Source organism: Zingiber officinale, chromosome 9A (assembly GCF_018446385.1).
Source record: "Zingiber officinale cultivar Zhangliang chromosome 9A, Zo_v1.1, whole genome shotgun sequence".
NCBI lineage: Eukaryota > Viridiplantae > Streptophyta > Magnoliopsida > Zingiberales > Zingiberaceae > Zingiber > Zingiber officinale.
In genome coordinates this window covers 131,864,577-131,887,399 of record NC_056002.1, presented here as the reverse complement: position 1 = coordinate 131,887,399, position 22,823 = coordinate 131,864,577, and the positions used below count along the sequence as shown (strand labels likewise).

At 35.3% G+C, this 22,823-nt stretch overlaps 1 protein-coding gene across 1 annotated transcript; it reads left to right on the top strand.

The window, feature by feature from the left end:
- The first annotated feature begins 3,326 nt into the window (after nucleotides 1-3,326).
- LOC122020061 (DNA polymerase delta catalytic subunit-like) lies at nucleotides 3,327-19,071 on the top strand. Its single transcript, XM_042577791.1, has 30 exons — nucleotides 3,327-3,715; nucleotides 3,796-3,906; nucleotides 3,970-4,076; nucleotides 4,204-4,363; nucleotides 4,612-4,807; nucleotides 5,124-5,259; nucleotides 5,343-5,480; nucleotides 5,685-5,762; nucleotides 5,844-5,935; nucleotides 7,682-7,748; nucleotides 7,825-7,896; nucleotides 9,984-10,070; nucleotides 11,753-11,872; nucleotides 11,948-12,046; nucleotides 12,358-12,465; nucleotides 12,566-12,661; nucleotides 12,757-12,822; nucleotides 13,027-13,083; nucleotides 13,184-13,271; nucleotides 13,391-13,470; nucleotides 14,878-14,991; nucleotides 15,288-15,402; nucleotides 15,473-15,645; nucleotides 15,742-15,813; nucleotides 16,787-16,861; nucleotides 16,935-17,024; nucleotides 17,100-17,260; nucleotides 17,801-17,874; nucleotides 18,583-18,670; nucleotides 18,751-19,071. Exons 1-30 carry the CDS (start codon nucleotides 3,424-3,426, stop codon nucleotides 18,836-18,838), a joined length of 3,300 nt encoding a protein of 1,099 aa, XP_042433725.1. The 5' UTR covers nucleotides 3,327-3,423; the 3' UTR covers nucleotides 18,839-19,071.
- The last annotated feature ends 3,752 nt before the right edge of the window (nucleotides 19,072-22,823 follow it).

The following is a 22,823-nucleotide window of genomic DNA, read 5'->3' as shown; positions in this document are numbered from 1 at the left end:
ACAACGGCTAGAATTTTAATATATTCTTCGTGTGCTATGCCGTTGAACAACGACTATTTTAGTTGTTGTTCAACAGTTAAATTTATTTTTTTTATAAATACATAATTGATTTTATATTTTTTTCATTCATCTCATTGTTACATTTGAAACGACAGGAGAAAAATATTTAAGGAACGACAAGAGACCGCGAGAAAGGATATCGAGAGGGCATTTGGGGTGCTCTAATCACAATGGGCAATGATAAGAGGTCTAGGACGATTTTGGTACAAGGATAATTTGAAGGGTATCATGTACACCTGTATTATTTTGCACAAGATGATTATTGAGAATGAGGGAGATGCAGTAGTCAATTGGTCGGACGATGAAGGATATCCTCAATCACAAATATTTCAAGGCTCTACTCAAGAATTCCAAGCATACATTCGTAGAAATTACGAGCTACGTGATAATCAACTGCATCATCAACTTCGAGCCGACTTAGTTGAGTATATCTGGGCTCGCTATAATTATAATTAGTGAAAAAATAATTTATTAATTGCGATATATGTATTGTGATATTTATGTATTTTTTTAAATTATGAAAGTTATTTTATGTTAGTAATTTATGAATTTAAATTTTATTAAAATTTAATTATATAAAATGTAAATATGAAAAAAAGATAATGAAATATATATAATAAAAAATGTGGGACCAATGGAGAAGTTGTTGAGAGGTTTTTTTATAGTGGAGAGGGGTGTGAGGTTTTTAACTTGATGTGATGCAGATGTGGTAACGAAAGATCTCTCAATGGGCTCTAACCACTGTAGATGCCCTAAGTTCCCGACTAAGCAACCATGAGCTTAACAAGTTGGTCAAATTGGAAGATAACATTCTAGCAATGAATCATAGTTGCGACAACAACGATAGATCTGACCAGACACAAATTGCAAATCACAGCTCAAAGTCACGACCAAGCAACTGTGATCTCAACAAGTCGACCATATTGTAAGATGACACCCTAACAATGAACCATAGTTGTGGCAACAACGAGAGCTCTTACCAGATCACAAATTGTGGCGCGCGAACTTGCCGTCCAATCCCCATGAGATTGAGCTAATAGTTACAACCACATCTTGATCGACCAGGTAAATAAGTTTTCATCCTCCCTCTCAAACTCTCACAGCAATCATCAATGAACTTTCAAATCTATGATAGATATCTCATAGCAACATCCACACCTCTAAATTTGCCTTACTGACCGATTGAAATTTTTCATAGGATTGAACCAGTAACCTCTGCTCATAACGGCAAGTCCACAATCGTGGTTCAGCCATGAATCATGACTATAAGCTAGCAACCAATCTATGAATCGCAGTTTAAGAGCATCCACAGTGGGAGCTCTTTTAGAGCTCCCACTGTGAGTCGGCGGGAGGGAAAAACCTCCCTCCCATAGTGGAGGGATGTTTTTCCCTTTACACGAAGAAGCGGCTCCGTAGCCACGGAGCCGCTTCTTCGTGTTTTTATTTTTTATATATATTAATTTTTTAATAATTGTAAAAAAAAAAAACAACGGCTAGAATTTTAATATATTCTTCGTGTGCTATGCCGTTGAACAACGACTATTTTAGTTGTTGTTCAACAGTTAAATTTATTTTTTTTATAAATACATAATTGATTTTATATTTTTTTCATTCATCTCATTGTTACATTTGAAACGACAGGAGAAAAATATTTAAGGAACGACAAGAGGCCGCGAGAAAGGATATCGAGAGGGCATTTGGGGTGCTCTAATCACAATGGGCAATGATAAGAGGTCTAGGACGATTTTGGTACAAGGATAATTTGAAGGGTATCATGTACACCTGTATTATTTTGCACAAGATGATTATTGAGAATGAGGGAGATGCAGTAGTCAATTGGTCGGACGATGAAGGATATCCTCAATCACAAATATTTCAAGGCTCTACTCAAGAATTCCAAGCATACATTCGTAGAAATTACGAGCTACGTGATAATCAACTGCATCATCAACTTCGAGCCGACTTAGTTGAGTATATCTGGGCTCGCTATAATTATAATTAGTGAAAAAATAATTTATTAATTGCGATATATGTATTGTGATATTTATGTATTTTTTTAAATTATGAAAGTTATTTTATGTTAGTAATTTATGAATTTAAATTTTATTAAAATTTAATTATATAAAATGTAAATATGAAAAAAAGATAATGAAATATATATAATAAAAAATGTGGGACCAATGGAGAAGTTGTTGAGAGGTTTTTTTATAGTGGAGAGGGGTGTAAGGTTTTTAACTTGATGTGATGCAGATGTGGTAACGAAAGATCTCTCAATGGGCTCTAACCACTGTAGATGCCCTAAGTTCCCGACTAAGCAACCATGAGCTTAACAAGTTGGTCAAATTGGAAGATAACATTCTAGCAATGAATCATAGTTGCGACAACAACGATAGATCTGACCAGACACAAATTGCAAATCACAGCTCAAAGTCACGACCAAGCAACTGTGATCTCAACAAGTCGACCATATTGTAAGATGACACCCTAACAATGAACCATAGTTGTGGCAACAACGAGAGCTCTTACCAGATCACAAATTGTGGCGTGCGAACTTGCCGTCCAATCCCCATGAGATTGAGCTAATAGTTACAACCACATCTTGATCGACCAGGTAAATGAGTTTTCATCCTCCCTCTCAAACTCTCATAGCAATCATCAATGAACTTTCAAATCTATGATAAATATCTCATAGCAACGAGCTTGAAATCGTGGCTTTGGCCACAAATCATGATTATGAGCTCGTAGCCAAGCCACGAATCATAGTTGTTGCTAAGTCACCGCGAGATTGAATCTAGCCGCGACAATAATGAGCTTTGATCAAGCCACAAATCGTGGGGAGTAAGTTCGTTGCCAAGTCACCGCGAGCTTGAATCTAGCTACGAGATCGAGATAAAAATGAGTTTTTGTACTTTGTCTTCGACCTTTACATCAATCGTCAATGAACTTTGAGACAATTCATAATTGCAAGTTCATGGTCGTGGGCCAACTACAAATCATGATTATGAGCTTGCAACTTGAGCTCGGGTCGATCGTGAGTTGCAACTGGTCAAGCTTGCGACCAAATTGTAAGATCGTGCCCTAGCTGTGAATCATAGTTGTGACAATGTTGGTTCTGAAATGGATCGACAGAAATACTAGGAGCGAACGTATTCATTTTTTTATCATAATTGTGACAGTTCCGAGAGTTAGCTGTCATAAATCACGGCTAAATCGATGACACGCGCACAGCACGTGATGTCTGGGGTTGCCAAAAGGTAATAAATCCCTACCCTCGCAGTGGCGGGAATCCATCTACTTCCGCTTCTCCTCCTCCTCCTTCTTCTCTCCGATTCGTCGCCTTCGCTCTGTCCTTCAGCTGTCTCCATGGCCGGCGGCAACGGCAAGCGGAGAGGGGTGCAGCATTCGACGCCGCCGAACCCGCCGAAGCGATCGCAGTTCGACCGCCAAAACCCTCAACCGCAGCAACCGTTGCCGACGAATGAATCGGCGGCGGAGGAGGAGATGATGGACGAGGATGTGTTCCTGGATGAGACCATGTACCAAGAGGACGAGGAGGCCCTCATCCTCCTCCGCGACGAGGCCCTCTCGTCTCGCCTCTCCAAGTGGAAACGCCCTGCACTCTCCCCCTCTTATTTCTCCGGCTCCGAAAACATCGGTACTCGTGACCTCGACCACATTTTCCTCCAGTCTGTAAAAAGTTTGTTTTTTTTGTTTGTTTTTATTTTCTTTTTGCAGTTTTTCAGCAGCTTGAGATCGATTATGTCATTGGGGAAAGCCACAAAGAACTGTTGCTTAGCTCATCTGGGCCTTCAGCGATTCTCAGGATCTTTGGCGTCACGAGAGAAGGTTGGGTTTGCTGCTTTCATACTTGTTTATAGTTTTTTACTAATTTGGTCTGGAATTGGTTAGGTCACAGTGTCTGCTGTCATGTTCACGGTTTTGAGCCTTACTTTTATATAAAATGCCCTATGGGGATGGGGCCTGACGATATCTCCCGCTTCCACCAAACACTAGAGGTAATTTCATCGTTATTCCATTGTTTGTCCTTTTGATCATAATTAATCAATTTCAGCATTGTTGGTTATGTTTTTTGAATTAACATTTTTTAGCTAAGATTTTTCTCTTGTGATCTGAATCATATAGGGGAGAATGAGAGAATCAAATAGAAACAACAATGTAGCAAGGTTCATTAGGCGGATTGAGTTGGTGCAGAAGAAGAGCATTATGTGTTACCAGAAAGATCAGTCTCATCCTTTTCTTAAGATCGTGGTTGCCTTACCTACTATGGTTGCCAGTTGTCGTGGTAAGGCCTCTTCGATGAGAGAAGAAAATACCCCTGCCCTTATTACACATTCTTTGCTAAACGGTGATGCTTTTTATATAATTTGGAAATTTGACCTCTAGCGATGCTTTTGTTAGAATTTGGAAAGTTGACCTCTTGTTTCATTTGCATAAAAGGAGTGATCTAAGTATGATCTAGTAGAGGCCTTGTCTGGATATATGAGTTCATATGTACAGGAGGTGACATCTAAAAATACAATATTTTGGCAGGTATTCTTGAGAAGGGTATTACAATTGAAGGCATTGGTTCAAGGAATTTTGACACATACGAAAGCAACATTCTTTTTGCACTTCGATTCATGATTGATTGTAACATTGTTGGTGGAAATTGGATAGAAGTCCCTGCTGGAAGTTATAGAAAGGTGATCAAGAGTATGTCTTATTGTCAACTGGAAGTTGATTGCTTGTATCCTTTCCTACAGGAAGCAGAAAACTATTGTATTTTTCCGTTAGAAGTTGATCTAAACAACTATTTTATATTAGTCGATTAAACTAAGTATTTGTTTAATTGATTAGGATGGAGGATGTAGAGTATAGAGGGAGACCAATGAAAATTCTAGTTAATCTAATAAAAATATTTATTCATTGAAATATTCATAGTGATATACCCTTACATAAACTCTATAGAGGAATAATTCGTATGGCTGACTCCAAATAATTGAGACAGACAGTTTGAGGATAATGATGCTGTTATTTGTCACCTTTCCTTAATCCTTCAATAGATATTCTGAGCTGATCAGTCATGCTCCTGAAGGGAAATACTCAAAAATGGCTCCGTTTCGAATATTAAGTTTCGATATCGAGTGTGCTGGTCGTAAAGGACTCTTTCCTGAGCCAACTCATGATCCTGTGATTCAGGTATTCCCTTCTGTTTTAATACACTGGGCAATTGCACTATGTGTGATTTTCATTCTCCTTTAACTTTTCCTTATTTTGAGTAGATTGCAAATTTAGTCACCCTTCAAGGAGATGATCATCCTTTTATACAAAATGTCATGACTCTTAAGTCATGTTCTCCAATTGTTGGAGTTGATGTGATGTCATTTGATACGGAGCGGGATGTTTTACTGGCTTGGAGGGTAAGTAGCTTTCAGCTCTTTATTTAGAGGCTATACAAAGTTCATTGAATATGGATTACCAAGATGACTTTGACATGTTGGCATTATTTTTCCTTATATGATCAGTTCTTTGTGATTGTTCATTGGACTTTCTACTAAGGGATTTTGCTTGGAGTGTGGCAATCATGCACTTATTTGAGGAAACAAATATGAACTCAATTGCAGGATTTAATTCGTGAGGTTGACCCGGATATTATAATTGGATATAACATATGCAAATTTGACTTACCTTATCTTATTGAGGTACCTGTTGTTTTAGCAATTTAAATGTATATCATACTGATTTCTTAAAGATAAATGTGTACTCTGTCCTCCTTGTCACAGAGAGCTGCAGCCCTTAAGATAGGTGAGTTCCCAACACTTGGTCGCATAAGAAACAGCCGGCTACGTGTTAGAGATACAACATTCTCATCGAGGTTATACATTCCTATTTCCTCGGCACATAGATAGCTAAGATTGTGTGCTTTGTTTGTTTTTGTTGTAGTTTCTTTTTGGCAATATTATTATGAGTGAGTTTTTTAAAATCCTTTTTTTTTTTTTGGATACTTGTCTGTCTAGCAATCCTATTCCATTATATTCAACTTGAACGATTATTTTGTATCCCATACTTCACATCTCATTGAATTGTTGTATGTGTAAACTAAGTCTCGTTGAATTGTTGTACGTGTAAACTAAGGTAGATTGTATCTTAAAAATATCTTTGAGTGGTTTCTCAGTCAGTGCTGTTCCTTTTCTTCACCATGCTTACTGGCGTTGTAGTTCAAGTATAAGTGATCTCGATGAATAAAAAATATATGTTCTGTACTCATAAACCATTTTTTTTTTCGTCTTGCTTGTTTGTGGATGGAGTGGTTAAGGAATATTTGAGTTGTATTGCTTTGTTTCCTTTTTCTCTCTTTTGTATTTGCACTTCTGTTGTGGTTGTTTCTTCTCATGAAATGGAGATTTACTGGCTTTCACTTTAACTGTACAATGAGCGTTTACATATTTCAAAGTCATTTGTCCCAAATCCTGATGCATTGATTCACACCAGATTTTGCAAAAATTTATCCGTTTATTTTTGGTACAGCACTTCCTGTGTAAATTTTAACTAGATACTAGGGTTGGACATGAGTACCTTTTCTTGCTATAGCATCTATTTTTTGAGGGAAAATTAGAGCTTCCACCAGCACTAGTATGTACATGTGTCAGAAACCAGGTGTATCACAGGCCTAAACAGGGTTGTCATAGGCCATTTTGGCCTGAGATGGTATTGACTCAAGCATCCTATGGGCCCAATCTTGGTCGCTCTTGTCCGACTTAATAGTCTAGAGTCTTGACAATTAAAATATTTATAGAAAACCTTAAATATTTTTATAAATGTAATTGAAAATGAAAAGCATTAAAAATGCATTTTTATTATTTTCAAGGAAATATATGATTTAAAAGTTACATGATTCAAATAATACATATGAACACAAGATTAGTAAATTAATGAATTTATGTTTTGACTGAAATGTAAGTATTATTGCTGCCTTAGTGCCTTTGCTCTTTGGAATATGATCTAAAAGTATGGGGAATGACTGACTCTTGTAATATATAGAGCTAATGGATCAACATTTTTTCTTGAACTAATGATCATGAAGCATCGTAACTTTAACACAAACCCTCATGCCTGTTATGACTTAGAGGTGCCGGGCTAGTTCTATTTGCCTGTTGTATTGAGGCCCATTATGACTTAGGTTGTGGGGCTAGCTTTGGTACCATGCTGACTTAAGTTGGGGCGCATTTTTTCCTAAATTGACTAGTCACTGTAGCGTGGAATGCACTTCTAATACACAGACATGATGGTTCACCACACTTATTCATATGGAACAAACGAACATTGAGCATCCTAGCTTCATCATGCTGCCCCTCACTCTCATCATGGCCCAAATATGCCATGTTGAAATGAGGTGCAATTTATTCAATCCAAAGAAGCCTAGGTTGCTGCGAGAGGATAACCTTCAAATATAGACATTGGATCACTAAAGTAGGACTAATGAGCATGATGCATCCTACTACCTTCAAGTTCCATGTGCATCAACTCACAACTGGGCTATACTAAATAAAGATATGATTAGCTGCTGAAATTAGACTTCAATTGTTGTGTACTGTGGTCAATATAGTTTTGATTCATGCAGGCAATATGGCGTGAGGGAGAGCAAGGAAGTTACAGTGGAGGGAAGAGTCCAGTTTGATCTGTTTCAGGTTCTTATATGAGTTAACATATAATTGATTTGTTAATGTCTTATTGATATGTTTCTTCTTCTCTCTGTTTCTGAAGGCTATGCAAAGGGATTACAAGCTTAGTTCATATTCTCTTAATTCAGTCTCGGCACATTTTCTTGGGGAGCAAGTAAGTTTTGTCATTTATTAAAGTTAATAAATGTGTATACTTTTTGCCTTATTATTTGGGTCATAATCTACTTTGTATCATAAACCAGTTAAAAGTATAGCTGCTGTAGTGCATAGGTGTCCTATTTTTTCTGTACACCTTTATTGCGGACAATGTTAATTCTAGTAACAATAACATAATGTAACACAATTATTTTTTCACAACCCCACTATTTAGTGATTCTTCCCAACCAGTTAGCTGTGGGAAAGATTAACTGGAAGAGATCTGCAGGATATTTTCCTGTGGTTTCTGCTGCCTCCTTTCTTGTTAATGAAATTCATCTGCGGGTAGAACCCTATCATAACAAGTGATTAGAACTGAAAACAAAGCAAGCGTAGTAGTGGAAGCTACTAAAACCAGTTTGAGCTCAACTTGATCTCTCAACAAGCCTAAGTATTGGCATTAGTTTTTGGTAGGATTCTTATCGAGCTAAGTTTCAATGGTACTTAGCTCAATTATAGTGCATAAGCTCATTCTCTGTTTACGAATTGTCTTGTTTCTCCTGAACATACATTTAAGCAAACTTAATCCCCCAGGGTTTCCCCTGCTATGAATCACTTTGAGGTTCTAAATATATTATTATAGATGATCCTATATAGTATTTTTTTCATGCCCATTAAAGTTATGTGTAGCATTATCTGGGCTTTTAAATTCAATTGACTTCAGCTCGAATTAAACTCAGCCTTAGATGAGTCTTTGATGTTGAGTACCTATATTAATTGAAAAGTATAATTCTCGGATTTGTTGAAATTTAAATTAATCAAGCTCACTTTTGGCATGACTAGCAGCCATGCTTGTTCTCAAATCCTTGCAGCCCTACTAGTGATTTGAATCAGACATAAAGCTTAAAATTGGATCGCAAAATATAATGAGCGGAACCATGCTAACTTCTTTGAGGACACCATATTCTGGAAAATGGGAGAACTGAAAAGCTAGAATTGTAGGGATCCTCGATCTATTTCCATTTCCTTCTAAGAATTAACAAGTAGAATGGCACCCTTGTAACGTTGTTACCTGTGTTATTACATCCGGTTGTAAATTATGAAGACAAGATAATACTCTGTCAGTCCTTAACTGCCACTCTTTGGTTGACTAGTGAGTATATTAAATTGCAGTTTGAAGTGAATATTGCTGCATTTTGAAGATGCTTGAGTTTAGGATTAAGAATATAGGGAGATTGCCCTTTGAGCCGATTCTTAGATATGAAGTATGATGGTTTTACTTTCTATATTTTAACTTTGAAAATGAATATAAAATGGAATTATATTTACTCAAAAGGTGAAAAGACATTATTTATTAAAAAAAAACACACCTTCATTTGATTTTGAAGTTCAAATTGCATGCCATTTTGGCTGTTAATTTAGGTAAGAAAATATTATACTACATTCATCGAGTGATAATCATTACATGAATATATAGAGTACAAATTGCATGGTGTTTTGGCTCTTAGTTTGGCGAAGAGAATATTGTACTGTATTCATTGAGAGATAATCATTACATGAGTATATAGAGGACTCATGATAAAACCCTGTCTATAACTAGCAATGGGGGAATAATCACCGAGCCCATTAATCTAACACTTCACTCCCATTCAAGTTGGAGCATGGATATTAACTATGTTAATCTTGTTGTGGAAACTTGTAAAATCCATGACAGATTCTTCACTGTTAATCCATGATAGATTTTTCACTGTCTAATATCCTTTGCAGAATACACATGTAAAAGCAATCTCGTAGTCTATATGATTAAGATTGCATATAATGTCAAAAGTAGGAATAAATGCTTAATTCAATTTTCCCCTGACCTTTGAATAATTAGGGATTTTTTTGACCTCTTTCACCTGTATGGATGCATACTGTATCTGCTTGTTGTAGTGTCTTCCCATCTAAGTGTTCAGTTGTATTCTTCCTAACCATGAAGTGAACTAATGCAGTATTCTTAAGTAATTTGAATAAATATACCACTATGTGGTGTGTTTCTGTTTCTGCTGACAGAATTCTCACTAGTGTTCTCTCTCGCTCTCATTTAACCTTTTTTTTTTTTGGCAGAAAGAAGATGTGCATCATTCAATAATATCTGACCTCCAAAATGGTAATCCAGAAACTAGAAGACGACTAGCTGTCTACTGTTTGAAGGTTCATTAATGACTTCAGTCATTATGTGTGCCTGAGATATTCTTAGAATTAGTGTTTGCTTTGCTTGCAAAGTTGCTATTGCTTGGTTGCATCTGGAAATTTGGTCCCTGTTAAGAATATTAAATTGGTCTCTGTTTACAGCTTAAGCTTTTGGGATAAGTGGTTAAATTAAACTTTAACGTAGTAATTCAAATTGAATTGGCCAAAGTCTAAGGTCTAAATCTTACCAGTGTCATAATATTACCTCATATGTATTTAGTTTTGGCCAATCAAACCACCCAGTAAGTCTAGCCATATGTGAATGGGTGTTTTAAAAATATAAAAATTGATCTCTTTCTTAACAAATCTAAGCTTTGGGACAAGTGGTTACCAAATTAACTTTAACAGTCTCTAATCTTGGTTGCCAAGGTAGACACTAGATTCTTTGGTATATCTGAACCGAATCAGATGTTAGATATTACCTAGTGGAGGTACTTATTGTATTCCTTGTGCTAATAAAATGGTATCCAATGTTGCAGGAAAATAAAACTGCTTTATGTATTTTACTTTGCATGGATCCCTCGCATGCAGCTTGACTATGTATTTGATGTGCGCAACTAATTAGTAGTATTTAAACTAGATTTTGTGACAAGCTAATATACAATGCTAGATCTCAGCATATGGCATAGGTGGGTATTAGTTGCTTATTCATTTGATAAATATTACTTCAATTAACACATAACATTTTCCTCTATTGCTTTTAGAATGCAAAAATGTTCTTTCCCTTTTACTTTTTTACTGCTCAAGCTTTATTTATGCCTGTAGACTTCTTTTACACCTCCTAAACGTCCTGAAAACTCAAAGACTAGGCTTTGCAAAATTTTTAAACATATATGTTTATTTATATGATTAGGCTATGACAGCAGGATAAATATGCACATTAAACAAGGAAGAGAAAGATCAAATAAGACTTAGTTAGAAATGATAAAATTAAATATAGATGATGATATATTAAGAGATCAAAACTCAATGGCATAGGAGGATCCATATAATCGACCTCACTTAGTGGGATAAAACTTGGTTGTTGTATATGTTTATGTATATAAAAATTAGCTTGAAAGAACTAAGATATTTAAGTTTGTCCTTTCTATGAAGAGATTGGCTTAGTCGAAGGAAACTTATTCACACTTGAATACATTGACCATGGAATGCAAAGATGCATGTTCAGTTACTTCTTTTGATGCATGCAGACACACATCAGACTGATTTCATGGCAATCTTCTTATATTTGATTGCATGGCAATCTTCTTATATTTGATTGCAATGTCTTATCAAGGTAACAGTGGATACACAGTTTGGTATGATGGTTCTTTACTGTAGTTGTATATAATTGATTGCAATGTCTTATCAAGGTAACAGTGGATACACAGTTTGGTGTGATGGTTCTTTACTGTAGTTGTATTATAGAAAGTGACCAATATTGAATACTGGGTTGATTCGAATATGGTGGAATCTAATCTTTTGTTTTACAAAGGAATAGACATGGTTTGGATAATCTGATGTTCTAATGCTTAGGGTGACTTTTCATTTTCTTAAAAAGGCTTAGAGTGACATTGAGACCTCTTGTTTTTCCCCCAAGATCTAGTTATGGGGTATTATATTTTCTCATCCATGTTGCTGAACTTTTTATGTTATATATGCAGGATGCTTATCTTCCACAACGACTTCTGGACAAATTGATGTACATTTACAACTATGTGGAGATGGCACGAGTTACTGGTGTGCCAATATCATTTTTACTTTCAAGAGGCCAGAGCATCAAGGTGACAACTTGTATTTTTTACCCTTATACTGGATAATAAAAATGACTCCCTCTAACCTGGATGACTTTCCTTCAGGTTCTTTCTCAACTCCTAAGGAAAGCTAAACAGAGGAATCTTGTTATTCCAAATGTCAAAGGGCAAGGATCTGCTCAAGAATCTTTTGAAGGCGCAACTGTGTGTAACTATAGCCCTTTTCCAGTTTCCTGCCTACTTAGCACGTGCTTGTATAAATTTATTAGTATAAGCAAGCCAAAAGAATTTTTTAATGCCAGAAAATGAAACCAGGAAAAGTAATGTGTACTTTTTGCAATTATATTAGTTGCCATCATAATCACTTGTGAACAAAGGGATGTTTTTTATTCTGTTTTTCTATAAATTCTTGTGATTTCCTAAGAATATAAGGATATGCATGTTTATAACTTCTATTTTGATATTTAAATACTAAATGAACACTGACCTTTAGCTAATTCTGCTCATACTTGTAGGTGTTGGAGGCAAATACTGGTTTTTATGAAAAGCCCATTGCAACTTTGGACTTTGCTTCTTTATATCCATCCATCATGATGGCATACAATTTGTGTTATTGCACATTGGTATAAATTCTGTCATGGAGACTAAACAGCATGACATTGATCTTGCAATTTATATCGTTCAATTGAATTTTCTTGAGGTTTTACTGTATTTTTTGTGAAGGTTAAATCAGAAGATGCCCATAGGTTAAACTTTCCAGCAGAAAGTGTAAACAAAACTCCATCTGGTGAAATTTTTGTCAAACCTGAATTGCAAAAGGTATGCTTTTTGGTGAAATTTTGCGGCTCAATCAATTTTCTCAAATTTCTAATATACTCATAAGGTTTTAAGTATGTCTTCTGTCTAAAAACTAGGGCATACTTCCTGAAATTCTAGAAGAGCTATTGACTGCACGTAAGAGAGCAAAAGCTGATCTGAAGGTATGATTTGAAAATATAGAATTAACTTTAAAATTGTTTGAAGATATTCAATTTATTGGCCAACTTACTTTGACTAGTTCATAACTTCATGTCTGAATTTTAGCTGGTCTTCATGTCCTTGTTTGATTTTACATTCTTATGTAATAAAATATGCAAATTTTCTTCTCTCTTCAATTTTTAAGTTTTGGATATTATATTTTTCAGGAAGCTAAAGATCCATTTGAGAAGGCTGTACTGGATGGACGCCAGTTGGCTTTGAAAGTACATCATACATGACTATTGTAGACATACTTGTTCCAAGTTGACAAATTATTGATAGTTTGAGATTGGGCTCACTGTTTCCTATGTTTTATCATTTTAGATAAGTGCAAACTCTGTATATGGGTTTACTGGAGCTACTGTTGGTCAATTACCTTGTTTAGAAATTTCTTCTAGTGTGACAAGCTACGGTATGCAATTGACTCCTAAATAAGTAGATTAATATTCATTGCAAACTAGGACTATTGTGAATGCAAGATGTGGAAAGATTATTCATGGTCCATAACTTTTGCTCATTGGTAATGTGAAGGTCGACAAATGATTGAGCACACAAAGAAGATGGTAGAAGAGAAATTTATTACAAGTGGTGGCTACGATCATAATGCAGAGGTATGCTTATGGTTTCAAGGCATGTAAAGTGCAGCAGAAAGAATTTGTAGTACTTGTCTATTAGTTGATCAAACTTTCCTTTGACCTCGTGATTATAACTTTTAAATGCTTTGTGATACATGTATATAGTTTGATCGTTAAGTCTATATTTAGGCATTGCTTTGCTTTGTTTCACATGTAATCAGTTTTCATTCCTTTGTTGCTGATTTTGGCTTAATTGCTGCTAATTTGCCTGCTTCAATGATGACATTATGGTAGTTCTCTGTAATTTCTATAAGCACACTAAACCCTGATGGAAAATTTATAGAAACTCAGTTACGTTTTGCCACAATAACATTGGTGGCAAAACTAGTTTATCTAGAAGGCAAGAATCTAACATAGCATTTGGGATTGACCCAAGCTGGAGCAAATGTAAACAAGAAAAATTTCATTTTGGAATAGTACCTTCATGGATGTGGACACTAACAAGCTTTTAAGAGATACAAGTGTCCATCATATCGCATTGATTAACTTGTGCATTAATAAATGAAACTTGAATGAATCTTTTTTGGTAAGGATCACAATAAAAACGGGGCTTAAGAATGAATACAGCAGAATTGCAGTTTGTGAGCTATTTCTTGAACATCTGCAACATAACTAAAATGAAATTTACATCCTTGCCATAACAAAAGGATTTGCGAGGAAAATGATCACCTGCAATAGAAGTTATGAAGAGCTGGGCTAAGCCCCTCAGGGCATGGTGTGGTGGTAAGAGGCAAGGTTGATTCCCATGCTGCGAGGGTTCGAAACTCACGTTGGGCATTTCCGAATGCCTGTGGAGTTTGAACCATTGGTGTCGTTGGGCTGCCGACTAGGACCCACCCGTGCTTCTTAGATTTACCTGATAGGCAGTTCGTGGCTTGGCCGTTCACTTCCAGGATTAGTCTAATTGCAGGAGAAATTATCAAAAAAACAAAAAATGAAGACCTGGGCTATCTATAAATAAACATATATTCTTAATAGTGATCTTGTGTCAATCTGAACCTTCTTGATTTCATTGGATGAGTATACTAGAATGGAATTTCACTAGCTTTTGCAGCGCCTTGGCCACTTTTGAAGACTTTTTGGACATGGTTAATTCATGTAGAAAACAATTTTTTTTATAGGCCTGGATTCCTAATTGTTGGCAGAAGCCATACTCAAAAATATGATGATTAGATTTTATTATTATTATTTTAATACGGAGTGTTAATAATATTGTTGCACTTAAACTTCATAACTTTGCTAACTGGTAAACTATTTTGAACAAAAAAGTAAAACTGATTCTCAATACTTTGTTGTATGCATTTGCTTTCCTTTTATTGACTATGAAATACTGTTAGTATTTGACATTTTCTTTAGTTGACTACTTAATGATCAATTTTCTAGGTTATTTATGGGGACACTGACTCTGTTATGGTACAATTCGGTGTGCCTTCTGTAGAGGAAGCAATGAAGTTAGGAAGAGAAGCATCAGAATATATTACAGGAACTTTCATAAAGGTATCCGAGGGTTGAGACATGATTATTTGAGTTGTGGATGTCTTAAATCATGTGTTTCTTTAAATTTCTATTACTTAGTGTATTATCAGCTAGATATCCTAGCTGACATTGTAAACTAAGGGTATTATCAGCTAGATATCCTAGCCGACATTTTTAGTCTTCATTTTAAATCACGTTTTATTTTCTTTCTTTATTTATTTACTATGAGGCAAATTTGTCATCCAAGAATATATAGTATATATTCTCAAATTTTGTTTTTAGTCTCTGTCCTAATTCTTTTTAAAAATTTTTTGAAGCCCATTAGGCTAGAATTTGAAAAGGTCTATTATCCCTATCTGCTAATAAGCAAGAAGAGATATGCTGGATTGTACTGGACAAAGCCTGATAGTTTTGACAAAATGGACACAAAAGGTAAGTATTTGTACTATTTAATAGTTATTGAAAAAACATGATTTAGTGGCATTCAATTTCTTGACAACAGGCATTGAGACAGTCAGAAGAGACAACTGTTTGTTGGTAAAGAATCTGGTAAATGAATGCCTACACAAGATACTAATTGACCGAGATATTCCTGGTGCAGTTCAATATGTGAAGAACACAATTTCAGATCTTTTAATGAACCGTGTGGATTTGTCTCTTTTGGTTATAACAAAGGCAATTTCCAACTGCAGACAACATTACCATCTCGGTGATATAAGATTATATTTTAACATTTGTGTATGAACTCAAGTTTTTCTACCTTCTTTGCAGGGTCTGACCAAAACTGGAAGTGATTATAATGTAAAGTCTGCACATGTTGAGCTTGCTGAAAAAATGCGAAAAGTATGGATCTTATCTGTTTGTTATCTTGCCTTAATTTAGAACTGATTTTTTCATTATTTTTATCCTTGTAAAAAAATAAGAAGGTGACAAAGATTGATACATTGAGAACATATACTTGTAGCATGGAAAACCATTCCTTTACCTCATGAAAATGGGAGAATGATGGGAAGAGTCCTTCAGCTGTAATGGTGATTTGTGCAGCTTCTCTTTGCTTTCTTAGCATTGAACGGCATTATTAGTTTGAAACTTTCTGCTAAGTGCTTCACTATCATATATGCTCAGGAGTCCTTAGCTCATGAATTAACCAAAAAGTGATGCTAGTAGATTTAAAATAGTGTAGCCCAGCATGCAATTTGTGAACTTTAAACAACAGATTCACTGGACTGATGTTGATTCTGTTCAAAGTTTTATGTGAATAACTGTCACTAGAAACACAATTTTCTGATTGGCAAGGAGAGAGCCTAATTCATAAATGAAATATTAGCTCGTCTAAAAAATGTAGAAAAATTTAAGCCAGTTTACGTGGAACCATAGACGAAAGTCATTCAAGCTTGTAAAATTCTTTGTATGGATATCTGAAATGGGGTCAGTTTAGGCAATATCCCTTATTTTAACTTAGTGAGGACAATCTTCTGCTGAAGTCTTAATAAGTATGCCTCTTCAAATTATCAAAAAGTGATATATGAAAGGGTGAAAAAGAATTTGAAGTGCCACTGTCATTCCCATACCTTAGCTGCCTTTGTGGAACACTTGTTATGTATAACAGTCATGAACGTCACCTCTTTACAGTCAATCCACATCATACCCTTCGATGGGCAGAGATCAAGATCTTAGGTTGATTTTCTTATTGGCTTTATCAGAGTGATGCAAGTAGGCATTTCTACTACATTCATGCAAATGTTTATTTGCTATCTTGTTCATCAATACAAACTATAAGATTGCTTAGCACTGGTGCTCTGATTGTGGTGGATAGAGGGATGCGGCAACTGCTCCTAATGTTGGTGACCGAGTTCCATTTGTTATAATTAAAGGCACAAAAGATGCCAAGGTAAATGTTTCTCGCATTTTCTTCCTCCAGAAGAAAGATCTTTTTAGTTGATGTGTCTATATGTCTTGAACAGGCCTATGAGAAGTCTGAAGATCCGATTTATGTCCTTGAGAATAATATTCCGATAGACCCTCAATACTATCTGACAAATCAGATCAGCAAGGTTGTCTAAGAAAATCCTTCATCATCTGTGATCCACACTTTCCCTCAATTATGATTAGTTCTCTTGATGTTGCAGCCACTCCTAAGAATATTTGAGCCTATTCTGAAAAACGCCAGTAAAGAGCTTCTTCAGGGAAGTCATACGAGATCCGTGTCTATTTCAACGCCTTCAAACAGTGGCATAATGAAATTTGCCAAGAAACAACTTAGCTGTCTTGGATGCAAGGCAGTCATCAGGTTACATATTTGCTGATAAGTTATATATATATATATATATATATATATAATTCACATTGCTTACAGATGCCACTGCTTATCTTGTTTTTACCTGATTGACTTGATATGCATTCATGACATTTTAGTTCTTTTTGACAAGACAAAAAATCATTACAATCTTTATTTGCAAAACACTATTTTTCACAAGTTTGTAAGGTGAGCATCTGGTAGACTTGTACAATTGGAAATGATCAATCTGCATTGATCAAGAAGCAGTTGTCACTCTTGATAGAATAGTAATCTGGCTATATTACCATGCATGTGCATCAGAGACCATCTATGTGCCCCCAAGTACAATGGAATTACGAATGTTCCTGTCATTATTGTCAAGTTGTGTCCGTGCAAACTAGTTGGATTCGATTACATAAATCCTATCCCTCGGATAGAGCTCTATACAAAGCTATATGAGTGCCCCTACAATTTCAACATGGAAAAATAAATATACCTATGCTTTCTTCATAATTCTTAGAGAATACATTGATAAAGGTTTTCTCCTTGCAGCAATCAAGAACAAACACTGTGCTCGCATTGCAAGGGAAGAGAAGCTGAGTTATACTGCAAAACTGTATCAAATGGTATTTTCTTCATGTTCTAACTTTTCACACTACTAATGGGCAAAATATTATGCATCCAGTTTGCATCGGTTTTGCTTCCATGAGACTGCAATGATTAGTGCTGTGCAACTATTTGGATCAGTTGTTTATATATTTAGCTGGTAACTTTTCTAGCTGAAACCGTATAAATACTCACCTACATCGGAACCAGCAAGAGAATGGCTTTGAGAATACACGAGGGAGTGTCTTATATTAGGCCACCTCAATTGGGTGTGTACTTGCACTTCATTCAATTCCTTTACTCAAAGAAACTCAATTCACATCTATTTCCTTTTATTTCGTATCTATTCAAGCTGGATACAAGGTCTTATTGAAGGCATTTTTCTGAAGGAATCCAGTGGCAACTTTATGCTTTAGTGGTTTTAAGAATCAGATTTTGTAGGACTATCAGTTCTCAGTTCTGACCTGATAATCCATGCATATGCTCAATCTTAAGCTGAAGATGGGTCCAATCTAGATTTTGTTTACCCTGATTTGAACTAGTTAGACATGGATCTTAAAAATAGTTGTAGTATGCTTTTTCATCGTGCCTCATTTTTATATCATCTGGTTAGTCTTACATCTGATGTTTGATCATGAATTGAAGTAATGCCATTAATTTGTCTGATCATGTTTCCCATTTTTTTTTAAAAAAATTGTTTCTGATATGATTTCTCTGTATTTCTCCAGTTTCTGAATTGGAGATGCTTTTTGGCCAATTGTGGACACAGTGCCAAGAATGCCAAGGCTCACTTCACCAAGACGTGTTGTGCACAAGGTCTGCTCATTATTTTCCACATCCCTCTATACTTCTCACTTCGACATTATCAGTAACATGACTAGCCTACTTATAACCAGTCGGGACTGCCCGATCTTCTATCGAAGGAAGAAAGCACAAAAAGACATGGCCGAAGCTAGGTCACAACTTGATCGCTGGAGTTTCTAAGTGGTTGAGTTCAACACGGTAAACTTTCCAAGCCCTAACTAACATTCAGAACTAGACACAAAAACATTTGGCCTCTTCTTCCTTGAGTGAAATTTATGCTTGCGGAAATTATCTGTTTTCAAACGGCACATGTTGATGATCTAAGTCGAATGATTTTTGAAGGCCAAATTTATTTGGACTTCATCTCATTGTATCGCGACTTAAAGGTGAACCAAGAGTTTCTACTTCTCGAATCTTGGCCATAGTTAAGTTGTAGGTGGCTCAAGATGACATTGAAAGGGTGAATCCATTTTGTAGATTAGATTGTGGATAGTGAGTGAGAGGATGTTGTGTGTATATGAAATCTATAGGACCTAAAAAATCTAGTCTCATCTTTTCCTTGGGAATACTATGTAGTTCATACTGTCATTTTACCTCTTAATCGCTAACTTAATTGACTAATAATGTGGTAAACATGCAATGATGGATTCACCCCATGATTATTTCATTATTTGAAGAGTGTCGGTGATTGGGGATCAGATCGATTAGGGTTCGAAGTTGCAAGGGTGTTTTGAAGAAAAGGATAAATTATCGAGGTGAAGATGAAATTTTCTTGTTCAATCATTATGATAACTTATTGACTGAGTAGGGTAGTTTGTTGTTGTTTACTTGTAGAAGCTAAGGGTGCGTTTGGTACGCACGTTTTTCATTTTCTGGAAAACATGCGTTTTCTAGAAAATAGAAAATGACTTTTTGTCATTTCTTGTTTTTCTAGAAAACGCTAGTTATTTTTTTAGAAAACAAGTACGAAAAACGCAAACCAAATACCATTTTTTAGAAAACGTGTGTTTTAAAAAATGAAAATGAAAAATACGCGTACCAAACGCATCCTAAAATTGTACATCCTCTTGCTTGTCGCTTGGCTTTGCTATATTGCCTAATCCATATCACACAATTGCTTCTCGTTGACGAGTATAACCTACATACCCTCGGTGATGACTTTGCGACTTTCCCATTGTGCTCATTTGCATCTTCTTTCATATTTAGGTTATTACCTCTAAAACTATGTATTATCGCGATAACATATTGAACCCAACAAAATTATTTCACTACATTTTACTAGTAGTTTTCTTCATCTCACACACTACAGAAGTATGAAAACTTCCAAACACCCTACTACATTAATCTCATCCCTATTCCTTTGCTCTTTCCCCCTCTTCCTTTCCTCAAGCAACCTTTTTGTTTTTCGCTTCTTTTCTCAACTCCTTGTAACTCCTTTTCCTTCCGCTTATGCCTCCAAATGTGGCAAAAGATTATTTACTTATCTTCAGCGTTCCTGTCAATCTGTTAAACATTTTAACATCAATAAAATATTATATTTTTAAAAATGGTTAAAAGGCATTTTAAGAATTACCCTATGCATGTTTCTCAATATTTTTTATGCCTTGATATTCTTCTCGCGAACCTGTTTACTTGGATGGATGACCATGAGAGACACGAGTAGGAGAGGGTAAATGATATTGGAACATATATTTGAAGGACTCCTTGTCCTTTTTTACTTCAATTGCACTCACCTTAAAGATGCTAAATATTTGATCTTGAGTCTTCCCTTTCAATCTCTTGGTCTTTCAATTCATGTTGTTAGATTCGAACCGAGTCCTTACTATTACTCGAATGCATACATTATAAATAGCCAATAGCTAGTAGCTGATTTGACATACGATTCAACCCATCAATCTATCAATTCAATTTTTGGTTTACTTTTGATGATTTCGTTGACCACTCGTAGCATTTTGGAACTCTTCTTTCCTTGTAAAAGATGGCCACACCCACTCCACTAAGCGAACAATGATTAGGAACCTAACATTCTAAATCCTTCTTTCATGTTGTGATATCATTGTGAATCACTTTCCTTACAATCATTAGTCGAAATAAAATCTTAGGAATTTTACGAAGAAAAGGTCATAGATCATCGCCTTTCGTGTAGGCCTCCTTCGCAAGTAATCATGCGAATCGCGAAGGGGAATTCTTTATGTGCACACAAACTTTAAAACTAGATACGCGCGGGTTTTAAAGGGCACCTCTTTTAGGTCGTAGATCTTAAATACTAGTTTAGTGGCACTTAAAAATTGTGATAGTAAAGTTTGTTGATATCCTTTTTATGCAATTACTATTCAAGAGAGTAGGCATATTTAAACTAGGTTAAATAACCGCTTAGTGGTGCTTTAGAATTATGAACTAAAAAGACGTCTTTTTAAATTTTTGTGTGCTCCTCTTTAAAATTTACTCGAACTATGTTAAATAACCATTTAGAGACATTTTTGAATTGTGAATTAAAAAGAGGTCTATTTAAAATTAGTGTGTGCTCCACTTTAGAATTTATGCCTGCATAAAATGTATATATCCTTTTTATGCAATCAGTATTGAAGAGTACGAGTGCTTGAACTATGTTAAATAATCACTCTGGGATATTTTAGTCCTGGGCTATGGTATAGTGGAAGAGTATTAAGTTATTATTCAGATATTTACGGTTCAATCTCTAGTTATGGTATATTTATAGGGGTTTTTTCTCAAATGAGGTTCGTAATCATGGGATGCTGAGCTTTTTAGCCGTCTGCCATGAGCATTTTTTGGATTTACCCTAGCGGTTGATGAAAAATTTTTATGAAATCGAATTGATCATCTAAAATTTGATGTTACCTGCTTCAGTACATTTTAGACTTGTGAGCTAAAAGATGTTGGTTTAAAAATTGCATACTCCACTTCATAATTCATGTGTGCATAAAGTATATCATTTTTATACGATCAATTGTGAAAAGGATGGGGTTGATCTATGTTAAATAATCATTTAGTGACATTTAAAAAAAAAGATTAACCAGTTAGATAACATCTTTTGATTACACGAAGAAAAAAAAATATAGTTGGGAATCGAACCATGTGTCTAAGTGATAGCTGAGTGTCCTTTCACTGTACAATAATCCTAGGGTTCATTTAGTGACACTCTAGAACTATAAAAAGGGTGTGCTTAAACTACATTAAATAACATTTAGTGAAACAAACTAAAAAAAGTTTATTTCAAATCCCTGACTACACTTTAGAATTCATATTTTTGTAAAGTATATCCTTTTTACAAGATTAATTATGAAGAGAGTTTCTATATTTGAACTATATTAAATAACCATTTACATTTTTAGAACTAAGAACTAAAATATGTTTGTTTAAAATTCGTGTCTACTCCATTTTAAAATTTATATGCCTGTAACGTATATTCTTTTTATGAGATCAATTATGAAGGGGGTTTCTTGAATTATATAAAATAATCGTTTAGTGACACTTGAGAACTATGAACTAAAAGAGTAGTTAAGATCCTCTGTCCTAGAAATGATGTGTCCTTGTGTCCTCTTCTGATCGGACGGGTTAAATCACATCTCAAGGATGCAGTACACATTACGAGGATGTCATGTCCGTCCGATCGACGAGAGGACACGAGGGACACATCATTTTTGGGACAGAAGATCTCAACTCTTAAAAGTGGTTTGTTTAAAATTTGTGCCTACTCCACTTTAGAATTCATATGTCTATAAAGTATATCCTTTTTACGAGATCAATTGTTAAGAGGGTCTTTATACTTGAACTATATCAAATAACCATTTAGTGACACTTCAGAACAAATTCGTGCCTACTTCACTTTAGAATTCCTATACCCATAAAAGTATATCATTTTTACTAGATCAATAATTATGAAGAGGGTCTCTATATTGAACTATATTAAATAATCATTTAGTGATACTTTAGAACTATAAACTAAAAAAGGTTTGTTTAAAGTTTGTGCCTCCACATTAGAATTCATATGCCCGTAAAATATATCCTTTTTACGAAATCAATTATGAAGAGGGTATATGTACTTAAACTATATCAAATAACCGTTTAGTGACGCTTTAGAACTATGAACTAAAAGATGTTTGATTAAAATTTCTGTCTACTCTTTTAGAATTCATATGCCCAT